We start from the raw sequence: 25856 nt of genomic DNA on the forward strand, positions 1-25856 counted from the left end.
TGACTCCAGGTTGATCATTTCCTAACAGAGTTTGCCAATTTATCTGATTTTGAAACGGTTCGAGCAATTCGGCAACCTTATTCATTTTCTAGCAAATCTCGAGTTTTCATCAATCTTAGATTTCGCTGACTTGTATGAAATGCTCGTATTTTACAAATTTGACTTAGATGTCTCTGTGGGTGTTAATTGATATGTATTTACTTTGTATAATACTGTAACGTACGCCGCGGATTAAGCGAATAGAATCCCAGAGACTGTGTGACCGTTCAAAGATTATCTGTAACGGATATCTGTTAACGGATTAACTAAATGCATATCGTGCGACTGGTATAAGTGGGGTTTAAGGATTAGCGACAAGCTAAGTGCATGAAACAATGATTGCACTTCTCATACCGTGGGAATACATATCCGAATACGTGACTATACAGTAGGTAAACAGATTAGACGTCCTGAGAGATCTACCCCTTATAAGGCGGTACGTAAGCGATCTCAGGTCATTCTGGACTTAGCAGTGACACTGCGTGTATCTCCTTAATCATCAATAAATGCTGTGAAACGACTGTTGGCCTTTTACTTGGATCCTCCACCCACCCCTACGCAACAATACGAATAGTACTTGTATCAAATGTACATTAACGCATTGGAGTTATCTGTTAAGCCTTCTTGGTGTATATAAAAAAAATCATGTAAAAAATGGAATTCAATTATAAAATTAAAATTTTATAATTGAAGTTTCGTTTTTGTAACGACTCAAAAGCCCTGGTAAAATATGAATGATTTTATCGTATGCTGTTTAAAACAATTTATTTGTATAATTATCAAAATGAAAACAAAAAAAACAAAACAGTATTGAAGAGCGGCCATTTTAAAAATGCGGCTTCTTTTGTTTAAAAAAAAAGAACATTTTTCAAAATAAAATATACGTAAACAAATACATTGGTCGCGTTTAGGAACGCGCGATGCGTTCACGAGCGAGTTTTGACAGCGAGTCGCGTTCGCGATACCCGCTCACCGGTTGTAAACACCAAACACTAAACACATAACACATGATAATCGAAAGGTAGGAACGTACGCGTCGGAATGTCAACAACAGCACGCATACATCAACAACGAGTCGGTATCTGTCATGTCGTATTCGGCATTGGATTGGTATTGATTGATTGATATACTGACCGTTGCTCCTGGCCGGGTGGGCCTTGGAGGGGGTGGGGGCGGGGGCGGGGGTCGGGGCTCCTTCGATCTTCATGGTCGGCTGGCGGGGGGCGCAGGCCGAGGCACGGGGGGCGCTCGGGGGCCCGAACGAGCGAGTACGAACGCGACCATCGGCGTCCGCCGCTCGAATGATGCGATTGGTCGAGACCCGTGTGACGTCACGCGCCGCTTGTTGCGCCGCAGGGCTGTCCAACCGCATTCCGCCTCCTCTATCTCTATCGCACGGACTACCATTACCATTACCATTACCATTGCCTACGCTGCGTGTAAACAAACCGAACAAAAAACATCTCTTTTTATTTTACATCTCTTGTTGTGCAGTAGACAGGAGCAAAAAATGCTTATTTTGGATTTCCCACGGTGGACCTAGTCCTAATGGAAAACGTTGTATCAAGGGTTGAATAATAACTCTAACCCTTTGAGTCCTGACGTCTTCTTTGTTGAAAGCCCGTCACGCTGAAAATTTCGCCAACATTTCCTACTAGAATTATTTAGAAATCCAATAGAAAGCAGGTATAAAAATTGTCGGTCTCCGAGACGAGCCGGGATGTGAAATTACCGAAAACGCAAATATCGGAAGGCAAAGATAAAAAAAAGGGTGCATGGTAAACGGTACATACTCACTTAATTTACGCGAGCAGGATACAACAGGAACAAGAGGAACAGGCTTTTCCTCCCGTATTAATGTGCGCGCGCAGAATACGGGAGGAAAAGCCTGTTCCTCTTGTTCCTGTTGTATCCTTTTTTTTTTGATCTTTCGACTTAAGATATTTGGATTTTCGATATTTGCGTTTTCGGTAATTTCACATTCCGGCTCGTCACGTAGACCCAAAAATTGTAGCTAATCCAAACAAACCCTAGATTACTACCGCCGAGGATTTCGAGTTTCGTAACGGTGTGTTTAGACCCTCTAGTATACATATCTTTCAAAAATATAAAATAAACAAAAGAAGTCTATTGATAAATGTATTTTTCCAAAACTAGTTCCATCTTCTTCATTGTTGTTAAAATGTAATGCTCACAATCTAAATGCCAAGCCACAATCTAAAATAATCAGCAGTTAGGGATTTCCATCGGGTAATTCTGCTATGGTTATAAATTCAGAAATTCCGGGGTAAACCAGCCTTTATAAACATTGACATGGATTACACGACCCATGTTCAATGCATTTTTTTTCAATTCTACCTGGAAAGGCTTAGCGGGTAGTATTCTTGTTTATTTTTTACATACTCCAAAAATACCGCTTATCAGTGTATTTCAGGCTCATGGGATTGTTGGTAAAACGCCGATCGGCGTTGGTCAGCATTCAAAGAGTTAAACAATCGATCTATCTCGAAAATATTTTCATATATGCATATACAGTAGAACCTTGATTATCCGGATTGTTAAAAGCAAACACAAATTTTACGACTTTGCTGCTTTGAAATCCATAGCAACAGCATGGATTTGTAGTTATCATATCTTGCTATGGTCAGTGTGGTTATGAGTTCGAGTCACACTGGTTGCTGCTGGCCAGATCTTGGTTTGTGACCAGGTCGGTCGTTTCCTATCAGAGTTTGCCAATTTTTCTGATTTTCATTGAAACGTTTCCTGCAAAATTGGCTTTCCCTCGCCATTTATATCGCAAAATCTTAGAGTTATTATGTTATATCTCTAGGGTTCGCCGGGTTTCTCTCCATAGATGTATCTGTGGATGATTATTGTATAAAAATTCGTATTGTTGTAAAAATATTTGTTAATTGCATTGTATACGATTTTTGCAATGCACTTTGCTATGTTTGACCATATATGTCATGCATAATTTCGAATTTTGTATTAATATATAATTTGGTGTATTTCTTGGTCTGTATAGAACACTAGTCGCTAGTATTGTATTACTTGATCTGTATAGTACACTAGTTTCTTATGACGTTTTTTGTCAGATAAATATAATATTGGAACGTCAACGATATCGGATGTAAGAAAACCAAATGAAAACATTATGGAGTGTACTGATTCTTTAATATCAGAAGATGGAAGCTCAGAGTGTAAGGTTATGAAAATATCAGGAAATGAAGAAGTCGAAGATTTTATTTTTGTATCAAAACTAATCATAAGGATTAGTTTTGACTGATTAACGTGAATTTAAAGTTGCCTTTTAAACATACCTCTTCTTAGCTTGTTTAGAAACTCCCAAACAAAGCGCGCCACGCTCACAAGTGCCATTTGTAAGGCGGAAGCGTATTTTCAGAAAAATTGACATTTTACAGGGCTGTGGAGTCGGTTCAAAATTTTAGCGACTTGAACGATTTTAGTAAGATCGACTTTTCTTGCCAACGTATAAAATTATTAGTAACTAGTTGTTTTACCCGGCTTCGCTCAGTATTTTTAATATAAACAGCGTAAACATGGTGAATCTAATAGTAAATATTAATTTGTTTTTTTATTAAATTTATTTGAATCGAAAAAAAAATCAAATCGTCGTCATAGAAATTTTGACTTGTTTACGAAGTTCCCAACCAACGATACTTACATATAAACATACTTATGTACATACAAAATCTCTTTCGAAATTATATATTAAGACAAGATAAAACAAATATGTTAGCGATTTTCAAAATATAAGGAAGTAAAAAAAAATCACTAAAAATTTACATGTGAGCAAATTTATTTCATTTTTGGTAATGAAATAGGTAAAACTAAAAATTAAGTACATCAATAGTGTACATATGTGTATGAATTTCATACACAAAAAAATCAATTAAATAAAAAAAAAATGAAAATAAATACAATCGGTTTTGGCCACAACACATAAAAATAAGTGCAATTCAAGGATTTTATTTATATAGAAAATTAAATTAGTGATGTTTTTAAGGTAATTGGATTATTAGTCACATTACGATCGTCCAAAAGACAATTTTTGCCACGAAAATCGCGAATACGGGATATTTGGCACTCGAGTTCTCGTTAGTATGATAGTTATCGTTAGTATGATGGACTTTTCGACTGCCAGATATTCCGTTATAGAGATTTTAGTGACTTTTGGGCGAGCGCTTTGTGACCAATAATCACCGAACCGTTTTAAAATAAATTATAAAATTTAAATTTATCACTGGATTTACTTCAATAAACCTGAAGACTAGTTAACACAAGGCGTAAAAAGAAAATAATAAAAAGGAGCCGGAATCGGTTGATTTTAACGATTGTATTTTTCATATTCTCGTTGCTATTTTTATTTAATTGAGCTATTGAGAATTTCATAAGTTATCTATTTTTATTTTAAATACGAAATATACGAATTTTATGAATTACAAGAAGTCCAAAATATCATATTCTGACGTGTTTAATTTTTATTTAACGTTCCTTTGATATGGCGTAAGTTTTCCACTTATTCCTTTCTGGAAATCTAAAATTTGCTTTTTTCGCTCCGCCCTATTATGCATCTATCTACCTTTACATACATATATATTATGTTTATCTGTTCGGGGGATTTACAATGTCTGCGTAGTTGATTTTTCAGATCTTTCACATGCTTATATGGTGTGATGTGCGAACAGTCAAATCGGATAAGGAATATATATGTACATACTAACATACATGGTTTTACGATCATAGAATAGATAAGAGTAATTTTTCATAGTCTATCCTGATGGTTTATAAACAAAACTTTAAAATGCAAAAATATAAAATAGTTTTTCGGAAGCCCATTTAAATTGTAAAAAAATAAAGCTTCCGACTAGCGATTAAAATTTTCGTTTTCAGAGCATAAAAAGTGTGTATTGGAAAAATGGTATTCCAAACCCCATTTCTTACATTTTTTGATCCTATTTCATTTTCAACTTTCCATTTTCGAATTCTTTCCAGTATATCAACTATGAATCATAAATCAATAATTACAAAATCTAGCATTCTAACTATACTTATGTATAAGATAAAAAAAAATCTTATGAGAAAAAGATTTTTCTTTCCAGTTGGAATTTTAGTCCAGTAAATTTTACGGGAAAACTGATTTCCCAGCTAATTCAATAGATTTGATGGAACATGTATTATAAGGATCTACATAGACTTAACTTATTTATCAATTGAAGAATTTTTTGAATAGCCGTATTTCGGTTTAAGCTGGCTTAAACCGAAACCGAAAAACGGCTTTTTCACTATCTTTGAAAAAACCGAAAACTGGCTTTTTGGGCTCGATCAACCGGCTTTTTTTAAGGTTTCCTTTAATCAATGTTTTTCTTCCTCAAAACTAAGAATTATGAATTTAAAATTTCCATGAAAGATAAAAAATATGTATTGGATCTTAACTTTTTTATGGAATAGGCGTATATTTCTTTGAACAATAAAAAAAAAATTGGTACGGCACTTAGCGGTGGCTTTGAGATATATGTAGTAGGACGAAGTTCATCAAGGTCTTTTTAAATTGTGTTTTCCATAATTTGTAGTTTTTGCGGGTTTCTTCTTCTTGATAGTAGCTTATTTAAATCATTTAATTATTTGTGGGTATTCAGGATCTGCCATTTTACGGCTGTGATATTTGTTATAATAATATATATGTAATAATGATCTTATGAAAGTTCATAATGTTTATAACTCAATTTAATTTATAAGCAATTATTTTTTTGCATAATATACAATTATATTTTTTGCATAATATATTTACAATTTTTTTTTCGATATAAAAATTTAAAACTTCAAAAAAACTTCTGAAACCGGTGAAAGCCGGTCAACCGGATTTTTATTTGTAAAGAAACCGAAAACCGGCTTTTTCTTTCGGGCAGTTTTTTGGAACCCCTAATACAGAATAATCTGTTTCCCATTAAATCGTTATTAATTAATATATCCATATTTGTACATATTACGGCATTTGTAAGACTTAATTTATTATACATAAATTATAGCATGTATTTTAATACACATATTGATATAGGTGATAGAGGAGAAGGTAGAAACAATGAAATAAAAGAAATAAAATTGAGAAGATATCAAAAAATGCATGATACATTCCCGGTTTGATTTCTTTACAGACAGATTTTTTACGAATTATTTTATTTTGAATAACCATCAATCTACATATTATCGCTGCACTCAGGACTAAACAAGTCCAATTAATTGATGAACTCAAGCACATGTATAAAAATAATGATAAAATTAAAGGAACACAAATATATATATATATGTATATGTATATAATATAATATATTGAGAACAGCGATGACTAAAATATGCAAAAATAGAAATTTTCAGAAAAGCTACTCACTGTAACGCTATACATATCCATTACAACAGTGACTATACTAAAATGCTACACAATAATATCGAAGGCAAATTGGTCGAATGAGGATTTGTATTTAAGTGAACAAGCTAAAAATATACATATTACTTAACCTAATTTGTTACGCTGCACCATCCCATTGATATTTTTTAGCTAACTCAATTACCATAAAGCCAATTTTTATCACTTGTGTGTCATGATTATACAGTTGAAATTTAATCTAAAACTTAGAATGAAATGGCACGATTTGGGTGCGAAAAATGACAATAGAATAATATGATAATTATATTACAAACTAGATTAGTAATTCCAGTAGAGCACAATTCAGATATGAAGGAGCTTCACACGAGTAGATTTGTGTTTGTGCGTGGCATCGCCTCTAGAAATAATAGGACAAATAACTTTAGAATTCACTTTTATCAAAGTCCATCACATTCTTTTTGATACAAATCTTAAAATTCTTACATAAATAAAAGAGTACCTAACTCTTACCAATTAACATTTATTTCAATACTTTTTCGGCGAATTTTAAATGAAATTTATCTTATTTTTGCCTATATTTTAAAATTCTCATTCATAAGAAGGCATTTTCATACTTAATATCAATCATGAAAAAATTTATAATAACCACATTAACAATAACATTTCTCCATCATATTGCATATGGTTATGGTTCAATAATAAAATATCAATTTAGCAATATTAATAATATCCCATGCAGAACATGTATCTGCACACAAAGCAATCGCAATTATTTAACAACTAGTACATTAGCTTATACTGCTGCCACTAAAACAACACATCTTTCAGGCGATACAAAAAATAAGTGAAACGTCACACTTCTGAACGATGGGGAAATGATAACACACTTTCATCTATCAAGAAGTCAATTGTTCCTCTCGGGAAATCATACAAAAACAGAATAATTGCAATATTACAATATTAGACTAGTATTATTGATAAAATTAAAATTGTACAATGTATTTTTAAGGTTATAAAAATTATTAGGAGTAAATTATATTCGTTTTAGAGTATCTTAGTGATTGTTGAATGGCGGCTTCCACTTCCGCCGTGTTTTTTTTTATTATTATTTATTTTGTAATGAATAAAAGTGATTTTTTTTTAAATTCAATCTCATAATGCTGCAATAAATGAATGCAATCATTAACAGCTTTGGTATCAAACAAGGGCAGAGACATTTTAAGAGTAAATATGAAGCCTGACAGCATCTAGTGCCTGTAAGTAAGGCAAAGGTTGTGGAAATTTAACCAGATGAGGCAGTCACAGCTTCGTCTCCATTTTGTTCAGCTAAAGCTGCTTTGTTTTGCCTCACCATCTCAGCGCGACGCTCCTGCAACATAATCATTTAAATAAGCTACCAAAACTAAATACAAAAAAAATGCTACACCAAACTATGTATAATAAAACTAAAATTTAAATTATTTTACAATACGGACATTGTATTATAATTTTATACGGAATCAAGTTACATGATATTTCGAATTTTGTCAAAGTTCTTATATTATAATAATATTAACTGATCTTTATTAACATCGAGAAGTGATATTTAAAAAAATTAATCATAATATAATTTGTCAGCATTATAAAAAGAACAAATTATTTAAATAAATTTATTACAAACAAATAACTATAATGTAGTTAGTAATTAAATGAAAATCAATTACAATTATAAATATGATCAAAATTAACTACAGACATTGATAAATGTATTTTTAAGATACCATGCATGATGAAGAATATATGAAAATACTCTATTAGAACATAATAAAATATTTAAATATACATTACTTGTTTTTTAACATTCTCAATCTTTTTTTGGATTTCTTTTTCACGGTTCAGTTCGGCAACTGTCAATTTATTTTCCATTTCTTTGGACAATTCTGTATTTTTATTTGTGATCAACTGTGCAGCCAAATTTCTAACTTCTGCTGTTTTAACTTGATTCTAATGAAGGTGGATGAAAACACAACAAATGAAAACCAAAATGTATGCATGGACATTTAAATGGAAAAATATATAGTGCATGCATTATAAATGAACATGAAAAAAAGGGATACAAACACATGGATGTGATATTTGGAACTTTGTTATATGAATATACATATGCCAAATTTTTTTCGATTTCTAATGCAACAGTCAAAAAATAATTGTATTTATATTATATTATATTGTGAAGCAAAGGCAAATTATGCAACCGTTTTTAAAAAAAAGTATGAAAATTAATTTTATAAAGAATAAAAATATAGGTTTTTATCATGCATAAATTATTAAAGGACTGTATTAATAAAATAAGATAAATAAAATTATTATAAAATAAAACAATTATTTAATGGCATTGCATGAGCATTTGGTTAATTGATTCACAAAAAAAATAAAGCACATCCAAATTTATATTAATTTTTTAACAAACATTTACAGCTAAACAATAAAATTACGTTTTACAACAAGCTTTTACGAAATTTGCCGTTTTTCGCGTAACAAAATACTCACATAATTGCGTAATTTTTCTTTTTGTTCCAATTCCAATTGAGCACGACGTGTAGAGGCCATATCGAGTTTTTCTTGAATAGCCAATTCAAGATGATGGAATTTTTCAGCATTGCTTGTGCGTACTTTTTGGACTTGCTCCTCCTTTTGTATATTTCAACAGTGTGAATCAATAAAGTGCGACAAGAACAATAAATTAACAAAGTGAAATTCAGTGAAGTCGAAATCTAACATTCAATGATTCAATCATGATATCTGAATTATGAAATCAAATATAAACTATGAGGACGCCTATAGAGCCAACGAAATTTTTATAAACACAAAAAATATAACCAATGTTGATGAAAAGCAAAAAAAAGTGCGAAAATTAAACTTCGACACAATTTTTATCTAACAGAACACAACGAATTAGGATAATTTTGAAAAGACAGCATCACGCAAAAATTCTAGGTTTGTGAGACATGGAAACAAATTTACAATGTATAATAATAACAACGAAATACTAACATGTTCCTTGAGCCTATCTAACATTTTTTTCATATTTTCATCTCTTTGAGCGGCCGCCGTATTCATTTTGCCTTCAATTGCTTTCCAAACTTCGCCAGTTTGTTGCTCAATAGTCAACCTAAAATAAACAACAATGATCATGAATAAAATAATGAAATTATATAATATTTCAATGATAATATATATATATATTTAAAAAGATACCTAGTTTTTTCAACTCCTACCAAATGATCCTTAACCTTAGCACGCAGGTCGCTAATGTAAGCTTCCCGTTTACCGACGTGAATTTCCATTTTAGCGTCCAGCGCTTCTTTGGTTGATGTAATGAAAGTACTAGTTAGTTCATCTCTTTTGCGAGACGCTTCCTCTATCTTTGCCATTTTAGCTGCTAGGGCGGTCATTTTCGAAGCTTCCAAAGACTGGATTTTATTGAAAAAAAAAAGGCAATTAAATTTCGCTCATTTTAAAACTCGTTTAAAATAACAAAATAAAAATATTTCACCAATCTCCTTTCTTCGGCTGCCTTCAGTTTCTCTTCGATTTCTTCCGCAGATGGAGTTTTGGTGCCGGGCGATAGCGGCCTTTTCGGTACAACGGGTGTACCGATTGGTTCGGCGAGGATTACTTCGTATGCCAAACCGCCCTTTGACATCTCTTGGCATCGAATTTCGGTTGCTATCATTTAAAATAACAAGTCAATAAAAACTCATTTATGTGCATACTTTAAATTTTAATAACAACACAACAGTTTTGCTTCGCAAACATTAAAGCTTATATAATACATTCATACACATACATAACTAAAGAAATATACGCTCTAATGAACACGAAAGGCTGACAAACCCCCCCCCCCCATCTGTACTTGTCACTATGTCGCTCGGATACGCAACAAGTGGGAGGGGATTTCTATCAGGCGTAATCCCCGAGATGAAAACGCTGTCATTGTGTGAAAATACAATGTCTCCGATTTCACATAAAAACTCGAATTTACTGTAAATCGTTTTCGTTTGATATGATACAGTTTTTCAACTATTCAACTGTATATACATATGTAATTTATTGGATTTAAGATTTTTATAGTTTTTCTATGTACACCTAGCAGGAAAAGAAATGTGCATATTAACAGTATGCTTTATTTATTGAAAAATCAACATACAACAGATGTAGAAATGCATAAAAATAAATATAACATCTGAGCCCAATTATAGATTTTTACAAATTACATAAATTTTACATGGAGACAAACAAATAAAAACTAAAATGTGACTAAATAGGACAGTTTGCATAGGTGCTACTTTAGTATGCGGTCTACCTTAGCATGCGATCTACCTTTGAATCATAGTCGACTATTTTTTTTATTTGTATCGTGACAACGACCTGTTTATTATAGTTTTTTTTTTTCTGCCGCCCCCTAATGTTGTCGAAGCATTTCTATCAAAATATCGTCAGCAGCGAAGAAAATACCGACCCTAACAACCTAATTTTAAATGAATAGGGCCAACCCTAACTTAACATAAACTAACCTGACTCTTAAATAAATAGGTGCTGGCTGCTTTGAAAACGTTCACGGTGGTAGTGCGCGTATGTTAAAATGACGAAGTGACCCATTCATTGTCGTCAGAATTATAGAAAGTCCTATTACTCTTATTAGGTCCTTAAAATATCCTAGGATCATCTGAAAAGCTAATAAACTATCTAGAGATATTTTATAACCAAGAAAAAATAAAATTCTCGGCGAATAATCTTTTGGAGAATGTTCTCGCAATATTCTCGTTCTCCGAGAATATTCTCGACTTACAACACTACGCATCAGTGAGACGTTGAAACGGTTCCATCAAATTGGCAACCTATTCCCGTCTCTCACATCTCGGATTTGTTGATTTTTATAAATATGCGACCCACCCACTTACACTAAAATGTGTGTATTTCTCGTAAAATTTTCCTGTATATAAATTTGTCCATAGAATCCTTAAAAAAAATTGGATTTGAAAAATGTTTGGAATTGTTAGTAGGTACTTGTAAAAAAAACGGGTTCACTAGTAATAAAATAAAATAAAAATAAGCGAAAACGTAAGAAGGCATTATCTTGTATCACGTTTTCTTACAATTTCCATTTTTCCTTTGTTTCCGTTTTTTTTTTTGCGGAACAGATCTAGCGTGTCGTATGTGGTTTGGTTGTACAAAATACATAGTTCCTATGTACATCTAAGATTAATTTATTTTATTTTATCGTCGTTACTAATGCTCAATGAACATTATTAGAAATAATAACAATTTCGTTAAATACTAAACATTTTTTGCATGTTTCCCGGCAGAATGCACAGAATTGCTCTGAATAGCGGCGCAGTTTTGAGAAATCCTAATTTTTAAAGGCGCTCAAGAAAAACTCACGCAATAGAATCCCACAAAAAAGGGTTAGCACCCTCGAATGTTTATGTTTAGCACCGACAGGTTACCAGGTTCGATCCCGTGCTAATCTTTAATACCACTGGTCAGACTTGGATATTTGTGACTCCAAGCCGATCGATTCCTATCAGAGTTTGCGAAAACATATCTGATTTCATTGTTGAAATGGTTCCTCCATCAAATTGGCAAAAATCATCCTACCCGCTGTCACAAATATCTGAATTTGATTTATGTACAATATGTAAAAATGTATGTACAAGTCTTAATCCACAGATGTCTCTATGGATTAATTAATTAATTAATAGCTAATTTCGTGTTCTTGAGCATCTCGAAATACACCGATAAAAAATGCTGTAATGTTTGTAATTGGCTAGGAAGGCAGATTTTGGTCGACCTGTTAGACCTTTCTGGTATATATTTAAAAATAAAATAAAAATAAGAATAAAATAAGTCACCAGGCTAACTACTACACACCGCCATTTTTGCTCTATTTCTAGCGATTATAAATTGATTGTTAATGTCGTAATAATTTTTCGGCCTCTCGAAATACAGCAATTTATGTAATAAAAATGCTGCAATGTTTGTAATTAATTGTTTAGGAAAGCGCAATGGGGTCTACCCGTTAGGCCTATATGGTATATATCTATTTGAAAATAAAATAAAATAAGTCACCAGGCTAACTACTACACACCACTATTTCTAGCGATCACAAATAGGCGTAGTTCTTTAAAAAAAAAATCATATATAAATGTAGTTTTTGTAGTCTGCTATAGGACTAACTACAAATCGATAGCGACACAAATGCACCAAAAATGCAACAGCCATACAAAACGAAAAAAAATCTAAGGGGGGGAAATCCACATTCGACCTTCACCGAAGTGATGCGGGCATGTCTCGAAGAGGCTATTCGCATTGTGGAATTGGCATGGGGTGGAGAGCGATAGGGATGGGGTGTTTGCTAGGGGGAGGGTGGTGTCGCGGCGCCGCGACGGCTGTTAGCGGCGGCCGACGCCCCAGTGACGTCACGGGAACAACCATAAACGACGCGTAGTACGTCGGGAAGAGACATGAATTAAATTTGACCAAAATTTAGGGACATTTCTAGACTCAATTAAGCGGCGCCAGCGCCATAAAAGCATTTAGAAGCTCTCGGCGATTCAACTTCCGCTTTTCTATTAAACATACACACACATATGTTTGTATGTAGTTAACAACCCTTATACACATCGACGTAGTGGAAAAAACTAGATACGTGTCGTTAAAAAGCAATAACGCCCAATATTGATGAGACACATACATACATACATATGTATAAAAGGTTGTTTTGCAAAACGCGACAAATTACCTATCCGGTGTTGGCCGTATTCGAATTATTATTCGCACGCGACTTTTGCATGATAATACGGCAATTAAGTGTAAATTAGAAAGCGCGACTTTTAATTTTTGTTAATAATGAAACAACTATCACTGTCAGAAATCGGAAGCAAATATAAACATGGTATGATTTGAATAAATTAACACCCGACGACTAGTGCATATCTGCACATAAATAGTGCTATGCACTAAAATAGTGCATAGCTGTACATAATGCAGTGCAAGATTATGTTATAACAGGTCAATTGAAGAGATATTAAATTGATAATGAAAGCGTAAAAGTAAAGCGACGCAACGCAACAGGATGCGAAAAACTATTCGAAAGAAAGTAGAAAAAATGATACAAAATCGATAGAAGGCGCAAACACACTGAATTGAACGGCACGGGCGCGTTCTTGGCCTCCTGTGGTGACAAACTTGTCACACATTGCAGGGATGTTTGTGAAATGTTATAAATGTTTGTAGACTGCCGATGTAAAAAAATAAAAACAATAATGGTAAGAACACACGCAAAAGTGCGGCACGGGACGCATACGTGGAGTCTAGCGGTGAGAGGTGTATCTTTATCTTTATCTTTATGAAGCATTTAATAAAATGCGACTTTTTATCCAAATGTCGTATTGGCTGGTCATTATATTTCTCTAGTTATGAGTAATGGCGCAGACACACAGAATCGTACGGCATGGTATGCCTAAGTAGACCTGGCGTGTCTTATGCCATTATTAATTCGTACTATTTTATTATTTACTACATTTCTTCAAATATAGGAATCACCGTTATCGATTACTGTCAAAACAAGGATTTTTAGAACTGGGTACCATAGTATACATACATACATAACGTGTACTAGCGTTCTTTTTACTCGTGCAAAACTATCTAAAGAAAAAACAAGTGCCGCGAGCCTCTCTGAGTCTGCGCCCTAAGAAGTACAACTATCACCCGGTCACAGTGAATCATTGGGGAAACCCGCATGTCACTATGGCCTTATTTTAAATTCGAAATAAAATATACAGAAAACATCAAGCATATATTTCGATCTTTGTCAACATGTAAAATACAAAAATTTAAGATTTCAAAATTTGATAGTAACCATTCTTGAATTATTTATAAAGAAAAAATCTTGTAAAAATAAAAAAAAGGTTTTTAAAAACAAGGCTCTTCTATGTTTTGTATATAAAATTAAGACAATATACATATAAAAAAGTGTACATCTAAAAAACCTTCTGAAATGTAGTAAATTTAATATAAAAATGATACTCAATATGCCTTATTTCTAAATGCATCAAATTTTACTTTAAAAAACTTTTTATTTGACGAGGTTTTTATCGCATTACCAAAAACCGCACAAAAAGACCCGAGACTTTCAACAATACATAATACATAATCGCATTAAAACAAAACTGCAACTGAATCGTATACAATTTCATAGACGATAATCTGCTTACGATTTACCCACCGCAATGAAATCCGATCATTTGCACGTAAACGATCCAATTCCACACGAAAAAAACTAACTCAACCTGCTGCGGACGTATCAAAACCAGACTTCCGGAAAATTAAACAGACAAGCCGGATTCAGTGTCAAGGCTAATTATACGTTACGTTAATTTTAACGTTGGACAATCCGCTGGGGGTAAAATCGAGGCGCGGTCAAGTGTGGGTAAAAGCTCTCGTCTCCTCTCCATTCACCAACACACCGACACTGTTCATTCATCCGCACTAATTTACATATAACAGTGCAATTAACACCGTAACATACATAATGATACTTACTGATGAACTTAACCTTCTTCGGCTGTTTCGTGCGCGGTTTGTTGCCGCCTACTTTTTGCTTCTTGAAGGGTGCTGCCCGCCGGTTGACTAAACGACAAATAAAACACGTTCGTTTTTTTGCAAAATGTATACATTACGATCCAAATTGCGGTTGAGTCTGCATATTCCATTGCGTTCGGGGGGAGGGGGTGGTGCACGCGTATGTGGAAAATGCAACGGAACCGGATGAGTCACGGCCGGTTTTTCCTCCCCCCCCCGGTGAGACAAAGAAGTATCGGTGACATTAAAAAGGTACTCGCGAATCGATATGGGCAGGTGTGAAGTATGTGTATGTGTGTCTGTGGAGATTAAAGGGGGTGAGTTCAAGGCGAAAAGGGCACACAGGATCATATTACCTTTACGACGGTATTAAGAAACGAAAGTTTTTCGCACAGTAGGAATTTTCCTAGCCAGAAAAATTTACGACTTTACGATTTTCTACATACATAGCTCGTTAAATGAAAAAAAATCTATATGATATCGACAAAACAACTCGACTGTTATACAACGGATGAGGTTTTATGTCGATCTTATTTTTGAAAGTTCATGAAACTGTTAACGAATGCGGGAAAAGTATTGATCTATATGTTGTAAAAAAAGTTCGATTGAGGATACGGAAAGTTGAAAAGGATCCGTTATATAGGTTTTTTATTCCAAATTGATCATTTTTTCATTCCAAATTGACCCTTTTTCAATTCAAATTAAACTTTTTTCATTTCAAATTGATACTATTAAATTTAAAATTGACATTGAAAAGGAATTTGGAATGAAAAACCTGTATCACGTATGTGCAACTATACATTACAAAAGGACTCTAGTCAGACTGTGACGAAAGGGAAATATCGATTCAATAATCATGCGAGACTTGTATTATACATTTGGCAACAACTGAATTCTATTCAGCACAAAAAGAGTCTAGTACTTAAATTGAAGAAAATAATAAAAAAGAACACAGAACTTTAAACTGACTTTGAACAAATTTTCAATGATATATGTAGGTAGAACTCATCGAGTATTCTAAAAAGTATTTCACCCAACATTACTTTTCATTTACAAGGTTTAATACTAGCTAAAAATCGACTCATATAAATGTAAGTGCTTTCATGGTCTGAAAGCCGAAATCTCATGCAAGTACTTTTTACTGTAAGTAAAAAAAAAACGGCAACTACTTGTATGCCGTATAATATAGCGTGTCACGCAACATTAACCGATCGACTTGACTCCATTGAAAAAACCTTGAGTGAAAACCGCGATGCGGTAAGTGTGTCGCGGTTTAGCACATCCGCACATACATACACACAAACACAGATTTCAGCACCTGATTTCCTCCTTACGAGAGACTCAACCGCAATGTGGGTGGTGGGAGGTGTTGATCCGGCGATAGCCGGAATGAGTTGGGGGTGGGCGGGTGGGTAAAATATCCCCCCGGAAGCTGTTGCCATGTGCGATTCGGAGGAATTCACACGAGGGCCGGTGTGGGTTACCTGCGGGCAGAATGGGGGCTCTGCACGTGTGGCAGAAGCATTGGAGGACCGAATCTCGCACTAGTCCGATGAGCATGTTTGCTGGGTGGGTGGTGGGTGGTGCACGGTCGCCTTTGCCGGTGTCCGGCGTGGCACTGCGAGGGGGCGCCTCGGCGAGAAGCGCCCTGGGGGCGGCGCCGCAGACGCGCCTGCGCCCCGTCTAGGGGTCGATACGAGACGCGACACCGACGCCGGCACACATTCGCAAATATCCCACCCTCCCACCCCCCTCCCGGCGGCTGAAGGGGTACCGGCTTTTCCGGATAAATACCGGCACAAACAGCGGACGTTTTGAATCATTCATACGGTGGGCGGCGGCGACACATACTATCTAATTGCTTCAGGATGTGATATGTTTGCTTTGAAGTATTTATGGACATGTAAAGAGCCGCAGTTTAAGCGATTGTTTCAAAACCAAAATGGTGAAATAGCTACTCAAGATCTGGATCTCCTATGAGAGTTTGCCGGTTTTATCTGAGAACTGTTGAGATGATTTCGTGCAAAATTGGTACCACCAACAATCCTACCGCTACATATGTACGTACATACATACATACATACCCACCAACAAGAATCCATTGCTACTTTATTTCTTTGCGCTCCGGAAAAAAGGCTTCACTATACATATGTATGTATGTACATATATATTCTTTCCCAAAAAAACTTCACGACGTACATATTCTATTTTCACCTTTGGAAGGCAGATTTTAAAAATGTTTGGGAACTACATATATGTAAATAATTATAAATTGAGTAAATATAACATACAAGGCTGTTTTTCAAATGAAGAAAATGGGTCCCTTTCGAAAAAAATTTCGTACATGGTAAATAAATACACACAAATATGTAGTAGGTACATACAAATGGTATGGCTGGGTGGTTGCGTTGATGTTTATTTTATTTTATTTTTATTTAATTTATACCAGGAAGGCCTAACAGGTAAACCCAATGTGCCTTCCTGGCCAAAGACAATTATATAAACATATACACTATCCATAATACCTACACGCATACACAAATACACATACATACATACATAATTATATAAATATACATATGTACACATACATATGTAAATATATAAATACACATATGTATATACACATACATACATATACACATGTTAAGCACCAAGAGGTTACCGGGTTAGATCCCATGGTAATCTTTAATGCTGCTGGGCAGACTTGGATACTTGTGACTCCAAGTCGATCGTTTCCAATCAGAGTTTGCTGATTATCTGATTATCTGAGTTATCTGATTTTCATTGTTGAAACGGTTCCGCCACTATATCACAAATATCTGAATTTGATTTAGGTTCAACATGAAAAAAATTATGTATAATTCTAAATCCATAGATGTCTCTATGGATTAATTAATTAATTAATTAAAAGCTAATTTCGTGTTTTTCGGCATATCGAAATATAATGTTTGTAATTGGCTAGGGAGGCGCATTGGGGTTTACCAGTTTAGCTTTCCTAGTATACATACATATATGTACATATATAGGTAACAACAAAAAAGTTTGCCATTGCGAAATCCGTTACGTTCGATATCCAGTAAATATGTATTGAGAAAGGTATAAAATAGTTGATTTTTGACGTATATGTAACTACACCACTCTCTAGGGTACATTTAAGTGGCATCAATATATACTATATATATATATATATATATAAATATATATATATATAAATTATATATATATAAACATCAGAAATTATCAATCGTTCATAAATTGTTGTATATTTCGGCATTGAACATAATTTTTTCATGTGTATGAATACATTTTTGAATTCAAATTATCGTAGTCTTATATAACACATGAAATAGAAATAATATTTTTACATAAATATGTGGCTTCTACGTGACTGTGCGTAGAGTCTACGCCGTAGACGGAGCTCAAAGTAAACTAACATTGTCGTGCAAAAATTGACATCGACATTTGTCTGATCCGAATCGAAACACGCTTTTTTGTTTTGCAATCGACGTGTGAAGTTTGTAAACCACTGATACGACAAATAGCCGAACAAATTAACAGAGACGAAGTATAGATTTAGATTCACCCATTGTATTTAAATGTAGAACTACGTATATACATATAGATGCCACTTAAATGTACCTAGAGAGTGGTGTAGTTACATATAGTATAAAATAATATATATATATACCTTTATCATACATATTACTGGATCTCGAACGTAACGATTTCGCAATGGCAAACTATCCAACGGGCTTTCTATCAACTTATTAATATATGTATGAAACGTATGAATTTTTCCTTTCATGTACAAGGCGATGGAGAACTACCGAGCTATCTTTCACTGTTACACAAGTACATCAATTAACCCCAATACTTTTACGCCCATAAATAATCGTTTTACTCATTATATTCGTTAAAATTGAATATTATTGGTAAATTACTGGCAATTACCATATACACAGTTGACGTAGTCTTGCCTAATGGAAACACCTACCTACATAAGCAATTATTATACATACGTACATTATTATAATTCAGCCAGCAGTATGTACATGAAACTCAGTGATTGCGCTAATGCTAGATAGATTCCCTTCACTGATAGATTCCCGAGTTGAATCCCTTGAGTTGAACTCGATTTAAAATAATTTATTAGAAGTAATTTATTAGAAGTAGACTCCAATAAATTATAATTTGGCAATTTATCTGATTTCATTGTTGAAATGGTTTATACATCAAAATTGACAAAACCATTCTACCTAATATTTGTCACCACTCTTTGACTATGATTTCAAATTTAAATATGTACAAGTTTAATACCATAGGCGTCGCTCAGGGGTAAAACCCGTAATGGCATTATGGGAAATATGTTTCAATATTTTTCATAAATATTTTCTTTTCTACTATTTTGTACTAGTCATTGTACTACAAGTCTAGTCATTGTACTACAAGAGCATAAACTTTACAATCTGTATTATATGTAAAACGATTTCAGTCCGATTCGATTAGCCCGTTGGGAGATAATTGAATTCAAAAACATTAAAATAAGAGGACACCTATAAGGGAGGTACCATTTCCAGTCAACTTAAAATTTTGAAAAAAATTTACGTCGTATTTACCAGCATTTCAGTATCCGATACTAAGTTTCAGTTCGACAGGATTAACGGGGTTCAAAAAATCCCCAAAATACACAGACACACGTGATCAGTGATCGATTCTGAGTTCGAATCAGTCAAAATTTCGAGTTCAAATTTTCGCATGATCACAAAACTTCTTCTATTGTTACAACGTACATAGATAAAGTATAAAATAGCACAGGCGGATTATAAAACCACGGAAAAAACAGAATATAAAAATCTAATATGAATAAGTGTGGTAATTATAAGGGTAGGGGCGCCTCGATGGCTGGCGCCGTTCGGGGCGATTCGTAATAGCTAGGCGCCATACCAGGTGCACGCGAGCCTCTTGCGACAACCCCAAAAACCTGAAATTGATATCAAAAACCAAAAAAAAAAAAACCGAAAAAAATATAAAATAAATAACAGCAGCTTAAAGTCCCACACCCTTGCGTACAATTAATCACGGGATAATTACCGAAATCATAATCGCACGCACAATGGAAATCTTTTGTTCCAATGAAACGATCAATCAATCTGAAAGAATTTTATAAAATACAAGTAGGCGAACTTTACGACGACCACCAGGCAAAACGAAAAAAAAACAGCATCTCATTGTGTACCTAGATTCAGCGTCTAGTATATCAATGCTATGAAATGCAATTAAAAATGTCTGCAAAGTACGACGACGCTAGGGGACATCACCGAACACTGCGTCGATTTACTTTACATATAGGTACATACATATATATTATATGTTATTTTGTTAAATAGAAAATGAATGAAAATCGATGGAATTGATTAGTACGTGAGCGGATTTGTGGCATAACATTTGAGACGGATCGATAGCAACACCGCGGATAGATTGTACAACCGACATGTACGTACGTTTTGTACACGCTAAGCGCGACTAAAAAATATGTATTTATATAATAATATAAATAAAGAATAAAGCGAAACCATAAAAAAGGCAATGTCAGTGATGCGACAGATTGTTGCCTTTTGTAATGCCTAGGGTGCCAAGGTTGTACGGGCGAAATGAGAGCAATCGAATGATGGATTTTGAAAAGGGGATTATGTATTGCTGAACTCATCGGAAATTGACGTTTTTGTGCTACATACATACATATGTGAACCATTTTGACGGACTGTTTTTTAAGGAAATGCGTAATTTTGCACTTGAAGTGGGTGTATTTGAAAATGTATCAATAATGTATCTACCACGAAAGACCTGAACCGTTACACGACCCCTCACATACATATGTACATTTGGCGACCAACCAATTGAGGGACACTCTTATATGATTGTAGACTCATCGGTCTGTAAAAGGGATACAGCACGTCGTAGACATTCGTGCAAGGTTTTGGGTCTTATTGAGACATTTTTGGGATGAGAGTTTCATTTCACCACCGCGCTCTTACTTTTTGTAAAAATAGAATTCTTTCGATGACATGAATAAAATTTGAAATGATAAATATGATAACGTAGAGAGGCACGTGTTTTCTTTAGATACATATAGTCTTGCACATGTAAAAAAACACTGGTACATTTAATCTATGTTATGCTAAAATCCTTATATTGACATATATACATGTGTAGGTTTGATAGTGATCCATATTTGAGGAAATGTAATAGAAACGTCGAAAAAAAAATGCCTGCGGATTTTTCGCCACAGGATGTTAAGAACGTGCCCGTGCCGTAAGATTCAGTGTGTTTTACTCTTTAGAAGAATCGTTAGCACACGATAAACGAACAAAGTACGCAATATTAAGAGTAAATAAAGTTATGTATATATCGTTTCAAAATTCTTTGCAGTAGGCAAACTCTAAATGTGGATTCCTATTGGTTGATCAGCTGCAAAACTTCATCAATAGGAGTCGCGTATTTTTCCTCCAACTGCAAACGGTCGTGAAATGAAATATAGAGCCTGGTTCGGTGATTATTCGGCAAAAAGCAATCTCACGCATCTGGCACCCAAAAACCCCATCAATCAATCAAGTAAAATCACGCCAAATATTGGACTAACGAGAACTCGAGTGCCAGATATTCCGTATTCGCGATTTTTGTGGCAAGGATTGTCGTGCGCGCGATCGCGATTTGCGCAATAGAGACTGTGGCACAACGAAAAGGTAAAAATCTTATCCACACTCACGAACCAAATTCACAGAATTATGATTGCTTAAGAAATTATTTAATTTTGTAACCAAATTCACTAACTAGTACTATTTTAAAATAAAGTGAAAATCATCCAGTAAAAAAAATATTCCCTCAATAGTCGCAAACGGCCTTTGAAGAGTTGATTCGAACATAACAGGATCCAAAGCCGTTCAGCCAGATGGTCGTCGACCTTTTAAAGGAGAAGGCAACCAAAGAAGAAGATTCGTTAACAGCATTATATAGTAGGTACAAGAAGTTGTTGAATCTTACATGAAAATAAATCGGTACATAAATTCAACAGATTTTTATCGAAAACAATATTGGTACACTATTTGAAAATCGGCACACATCAATCAATTGAACAAACCTTGGTTTTTCATGCTCGCAACTAACCTACGATCAATACTTCCGACAAATTTGCTGATGAAACGAATGTCATAGAACAAAAAAGAAACTCTGATACGTGACGACGTGGCGCAGAAGTCGCAATTATATTTATTGTCGAGTCCTGAGAAAGGCAACTACTGGAGTATGGAGCACGGTATTGGACTTTCAGCACACCCTTCGCAACCTAGCCGGCATAAAACACAAAGTTTCATGAAATATTAACTGATGAGAAGTTACGACAGGTTTGGGCGACGCCTGCGTATTAAAACACACACACACACACACACACACACACACACACACACACACACACACACAGAGAGGGGAAGGCGCGTATGCGAATTATTCGAAATTCAATTTAAACGTGCACAGTAAATAAGAAATAAAGCAAATGAAAATGGAAAAGCAGGCGGCACAAAGTTTGACGGAACTGTGTAAATATACATAGTAGTAGAGTGTGCTACATTTTCAACAAATATGTAGAAGGTACCCACTTTCCAGAACGGATTTTGGAACTTTCATATTGTACAAGTGTGTGCCTGTTACCGCCATTAGGTCGACTTTAGATTAAAATCCATTGAGAATCAACACCGAGGTAGGGTTACCATTCACCCTCTGAAAACTGTGTATCGACTGTAATGAAGCAAGTTGGCTGAGAAAAATTGAATATGAGAACGAAACGCTTCAGCCTAGTGACATTTTCTGCTTGGCCTCTGACGCTTCGATGCGTACACCGTGTATTCGTGTGACGTCACAATTTTTTTGTAGATTTCATAATCAAAATTAACACTGCAGGTTATTTTGTGTGTGTGTGATGGACGCAAGGGAACACCTTCACGACGTATGTAACACGAACATATCCTTTTTTGCGCCCCAAACTGAGTCTCCACTGCGTAGAAACGTATTCAGGATAATAAATAGGGTGCACGTAAACGTCAAGGAAGTACTTTCGGTAATAAATAACAAAGTAAATTACCTACAATGTCGGTTCGATACTCTTGAATTTCGACGATTTTATTTTATAAAGAAAAGCTAATGTATGTAAAACTATCGCATAATAATTTACTTTTTATATTGTGTCTGAAGAATGAAGTAGAACTGCACTAAAAATAATCTTATTTTTCAGATCAGTACAAACTTTGTAAGCAAAAACAACTTGATTTACACCTAAAGAGCCAACATGATTGTATGTATGTATATATTTAGGAGTATACAAATTGGAATACTATTAACTCCCCAATAACACAACCACCCTAAAAACTTTCAAAGATTTTCATTTAATAATGTAGTAGTATCGTATTAAAAATAAGTGATAGTGAAATGTTTATTCAACAGACTAAATCTTCAGTGTTTCGCAATTGTTAATTCGCATCAACAATCTCAGAATGTTTGCAAGAAGGACTGCAGAGAGCAGTTTGACTGTCATCGATGGAATATTTACCCATGACGATGTAATATCTGGACAGTCGACCTTCTTGCTTGATTTGAGTGAAGCAGCAATATTGAGGCGCACTGCAATCAACTTTTATTGCTCGATGAATTAGGAAGAGGAACATCTATATATGACGGAGCTTTTAGAGTGGCCTCCGCAGTGGAAGAGTTTACTGACAGGGGTTGTCGCACAGTGTTCAAAAACAAGCAGTGTACACAAGTTTGACCTTAGGTGTCAAACTACGAATTTTATGGTTTCGTCACCTGTTGAAAGGGACATCAAGCTCCTCAACCGGATTTCTATTAGTTTGGATTTGTTTAATCTAAAATATACTGATCTGGTCGAGAGATTGTTTAATTTGAGATCGTAGCATGTTCTATTATTTTATTTATTTTTGATTATTTGTTTTATATTTACGCTTATTCTGTTTCCAATTATGTTTTATTTTATCTCAATTTTCTTGTATACTTTTTTTGTTTAGCCATAGTGACGACTTGGAACTACTCCGTAATGTCATTATGGCAAAATTGTAATAAATAAAATATGATAACTTTTTTGGTGTCAATGTTTATGAAAAAAAATATTGAAATACTGTATGTTACTGTTTTTAAAAAATAAATAACACAGTGAATCAACACTAGTATAAAAACGTAAGAAAATTAAAATTTAAGAAAATATCGATGGCTTGGGGCACAGATATTGTATGTCCATTTTTGCAGTTGCATCAAATTATACGTTTGTAGATGCCGAAATAATTCAGGTTTTTCCTTTCAAGGTAATTTATGTGGTAAAGATGAATTACCTTGATAGGAAAAACCTGAATTATTCCAGCATCTACAAACATAAAATCCGATACAAGTTCAAAAATGGACATACAATACCTGTGCACCAAGCCATCGATATGTTATAAGGTTTTCGTGAATTTCCATTTATTTGATATTCTTTTTTCCATCTTAAATCTTTACATTTTCTTACGGAACCAATCTACCGTGTTATAGGATCTACGGAACAGATAAGGGGGGTAGACTGTACACGAGAAATATCTACAAAACGTGACATGCCAATAAGCGCGAGATAATGTAACATTCCTTAGGAAATGAGATGTACATATGTACATACTTATACATACGCAAATAAGTACGACATGTAAAATACTATCGGTTTGAGTGTATGGAATAAAATTAAAAAATCTGAATATAAGGAAAATTTCAAAGTGACAAAATATGTATTCAATAAGACAAATTCGAAACTACTTCTAATTAAAATCTCACCAGTTGAATACATGACAGAATCAAGCGTCGCATTGCGCACATTCGCTCTTTTATGTCATAAACAAAAGTATGTGTAATTTAGCACGAAAGTGCCAAAAAACCAAAAATTCAATACCAGAGGAGGCCCACCGCCGAGTACTGTTTCATCAGTGAAGTCGAGTTAATTTTGTTTAGCTTTCGAGGACACTCTCGCCTCCCTCGTCAAAAACATCTCTCTTTAGAGCACACCCATTTCCCGACCCTATTTTCCAGAGAGGACAAAAAAAGAGGAGAAAATTTCTCACTCGGGGCTAAATTAAAAACGAGCTTTCGCAAAAAAGCAACATTAAATTAAATAAAGTAAAAAAGTCTAAGCACGTGAGCGACTAAAGTGAAAATTACTTTCGATGTATGTACATATATTGACAATTGCAATTAGAAGAAAGTGAAATTATTTACTACATACGTACATACGTACATACATATATGGTCAAAGATGGAAAATCGATACTATTTATCCAATCCAGTGTTGAAACAGCGAGTAAAACGAGTTTGACGCGAGCCGATGTATAAAAACACGCACGTAAAAATTGATCCGAGTGGAAAAGTGGCCGTTGGAAAATTTCGGCCGTTGAAAATGTACTCGCTTTACCATTTTCCGCTAAATAGCCATTAGCGTTCCTCATTCAGGTGAATTTACAACACATACAACATTTTTCAATATATTATACATAAAGCATATAAAAATTACCGGAGCCCAAGTGGATTCGCCCGCTGTGTTTAAATAGCTTGATACAGCACTGCGGACTAACTACAAATCAACGAGCCAACTTTATTTTCACAAAGGGTCATTTTCGCTATATTCATCGAAACAAGCATTATTTTTATGAAAGAAACAATACTGTGAGTCACCAGGATAACTATTTAGTATTATTCAAAGCGT

The 25856-nt window shown here is 34.5% G+C and overlaps 2 protein-coding genes across 7 annotated transcripts in view; both read right to left on the bottom strand.

Moving 5' to 3' along the window:
• The window catches only part of NFAT (nuclear factor of activated T cells 3), a 54583-nt gene extending 53142 nt beyond the window's left edge, over positions 1-1441 (bottom strand). Inside the window, exon 1 of the mRNA XM_077444927.1 lies at positions 1174-1441. Coding sequence (XP_077301053.1) covers positions 1174-1411 — 238 coding nt within the window. The 5' untranslated portion in view covers positions 1412-1441. The remainder of the gene's footprint in view (positions 1-1173) is intronic.
• A 4894-nt stretch (positions 1442-6335) lies between these two features.
• The window catches only part of stai (stathmin), a 32703-nt gene continuing 13182 nt past the window's right edge, over positions 6336-25856 (bottom strand). Inside the window, exons 1-8 of one of the 6 annotated variants that reach the window (XM_077444862.1) lie at positions 16555-16684; positions 15032-15118; positions 9981-10153; positions 9683-9897; positions 9479-9596; positions 8975-9115; positions 8273-8428; positions 6336-7814 (exon numbers count right to left, since the gene is read on the bottom strand). In XM_077444862.1, the coding sequence (XP_077300988.1) occupies positions 7728-7814; positions 8273-8428; positions 8975-9115; positions 9479-9596; positions 9683-9897; positions 9981-10153; positions 15032-15118; positions 16555-16630 (1053 nt within the window). In that variant the 5' untranslated portion in view covers positions 16631-16684 and the 3' untranslated portion in view covers positions 6336-7727. Of the gene's footprint in view, positions 7815-8272; positions 8429-8974; positions 9116-9478; positions 9597-9682; positions 9898-9980; positions 10154-15031; positions 15119-16554; positions 16687-25856 lie in introns of those variants that run through there. The other 5 variants (XM_077444865.1, XM_077444864.1, XM_077444863.1 and 2 more) reach the window with 5 other exon arrangements.

The sequence above is a fragment of the Arctopsyche grandis genome, chromosome 13 (assembly GCF_051622035.1).
Source record: "Arctopsyche grandis isolate Sample6627 chromosome 13, ASM5162203v2, whole genome shotgun sequence".
Classification (NCBI taxonomy): domain Eukaryota; kingdom Metazoa; phylum Arthropoda; class Insecta; order Trichoptera; family Hydropsychidae; genus Arctopsyche; species Arctopsyche grandis.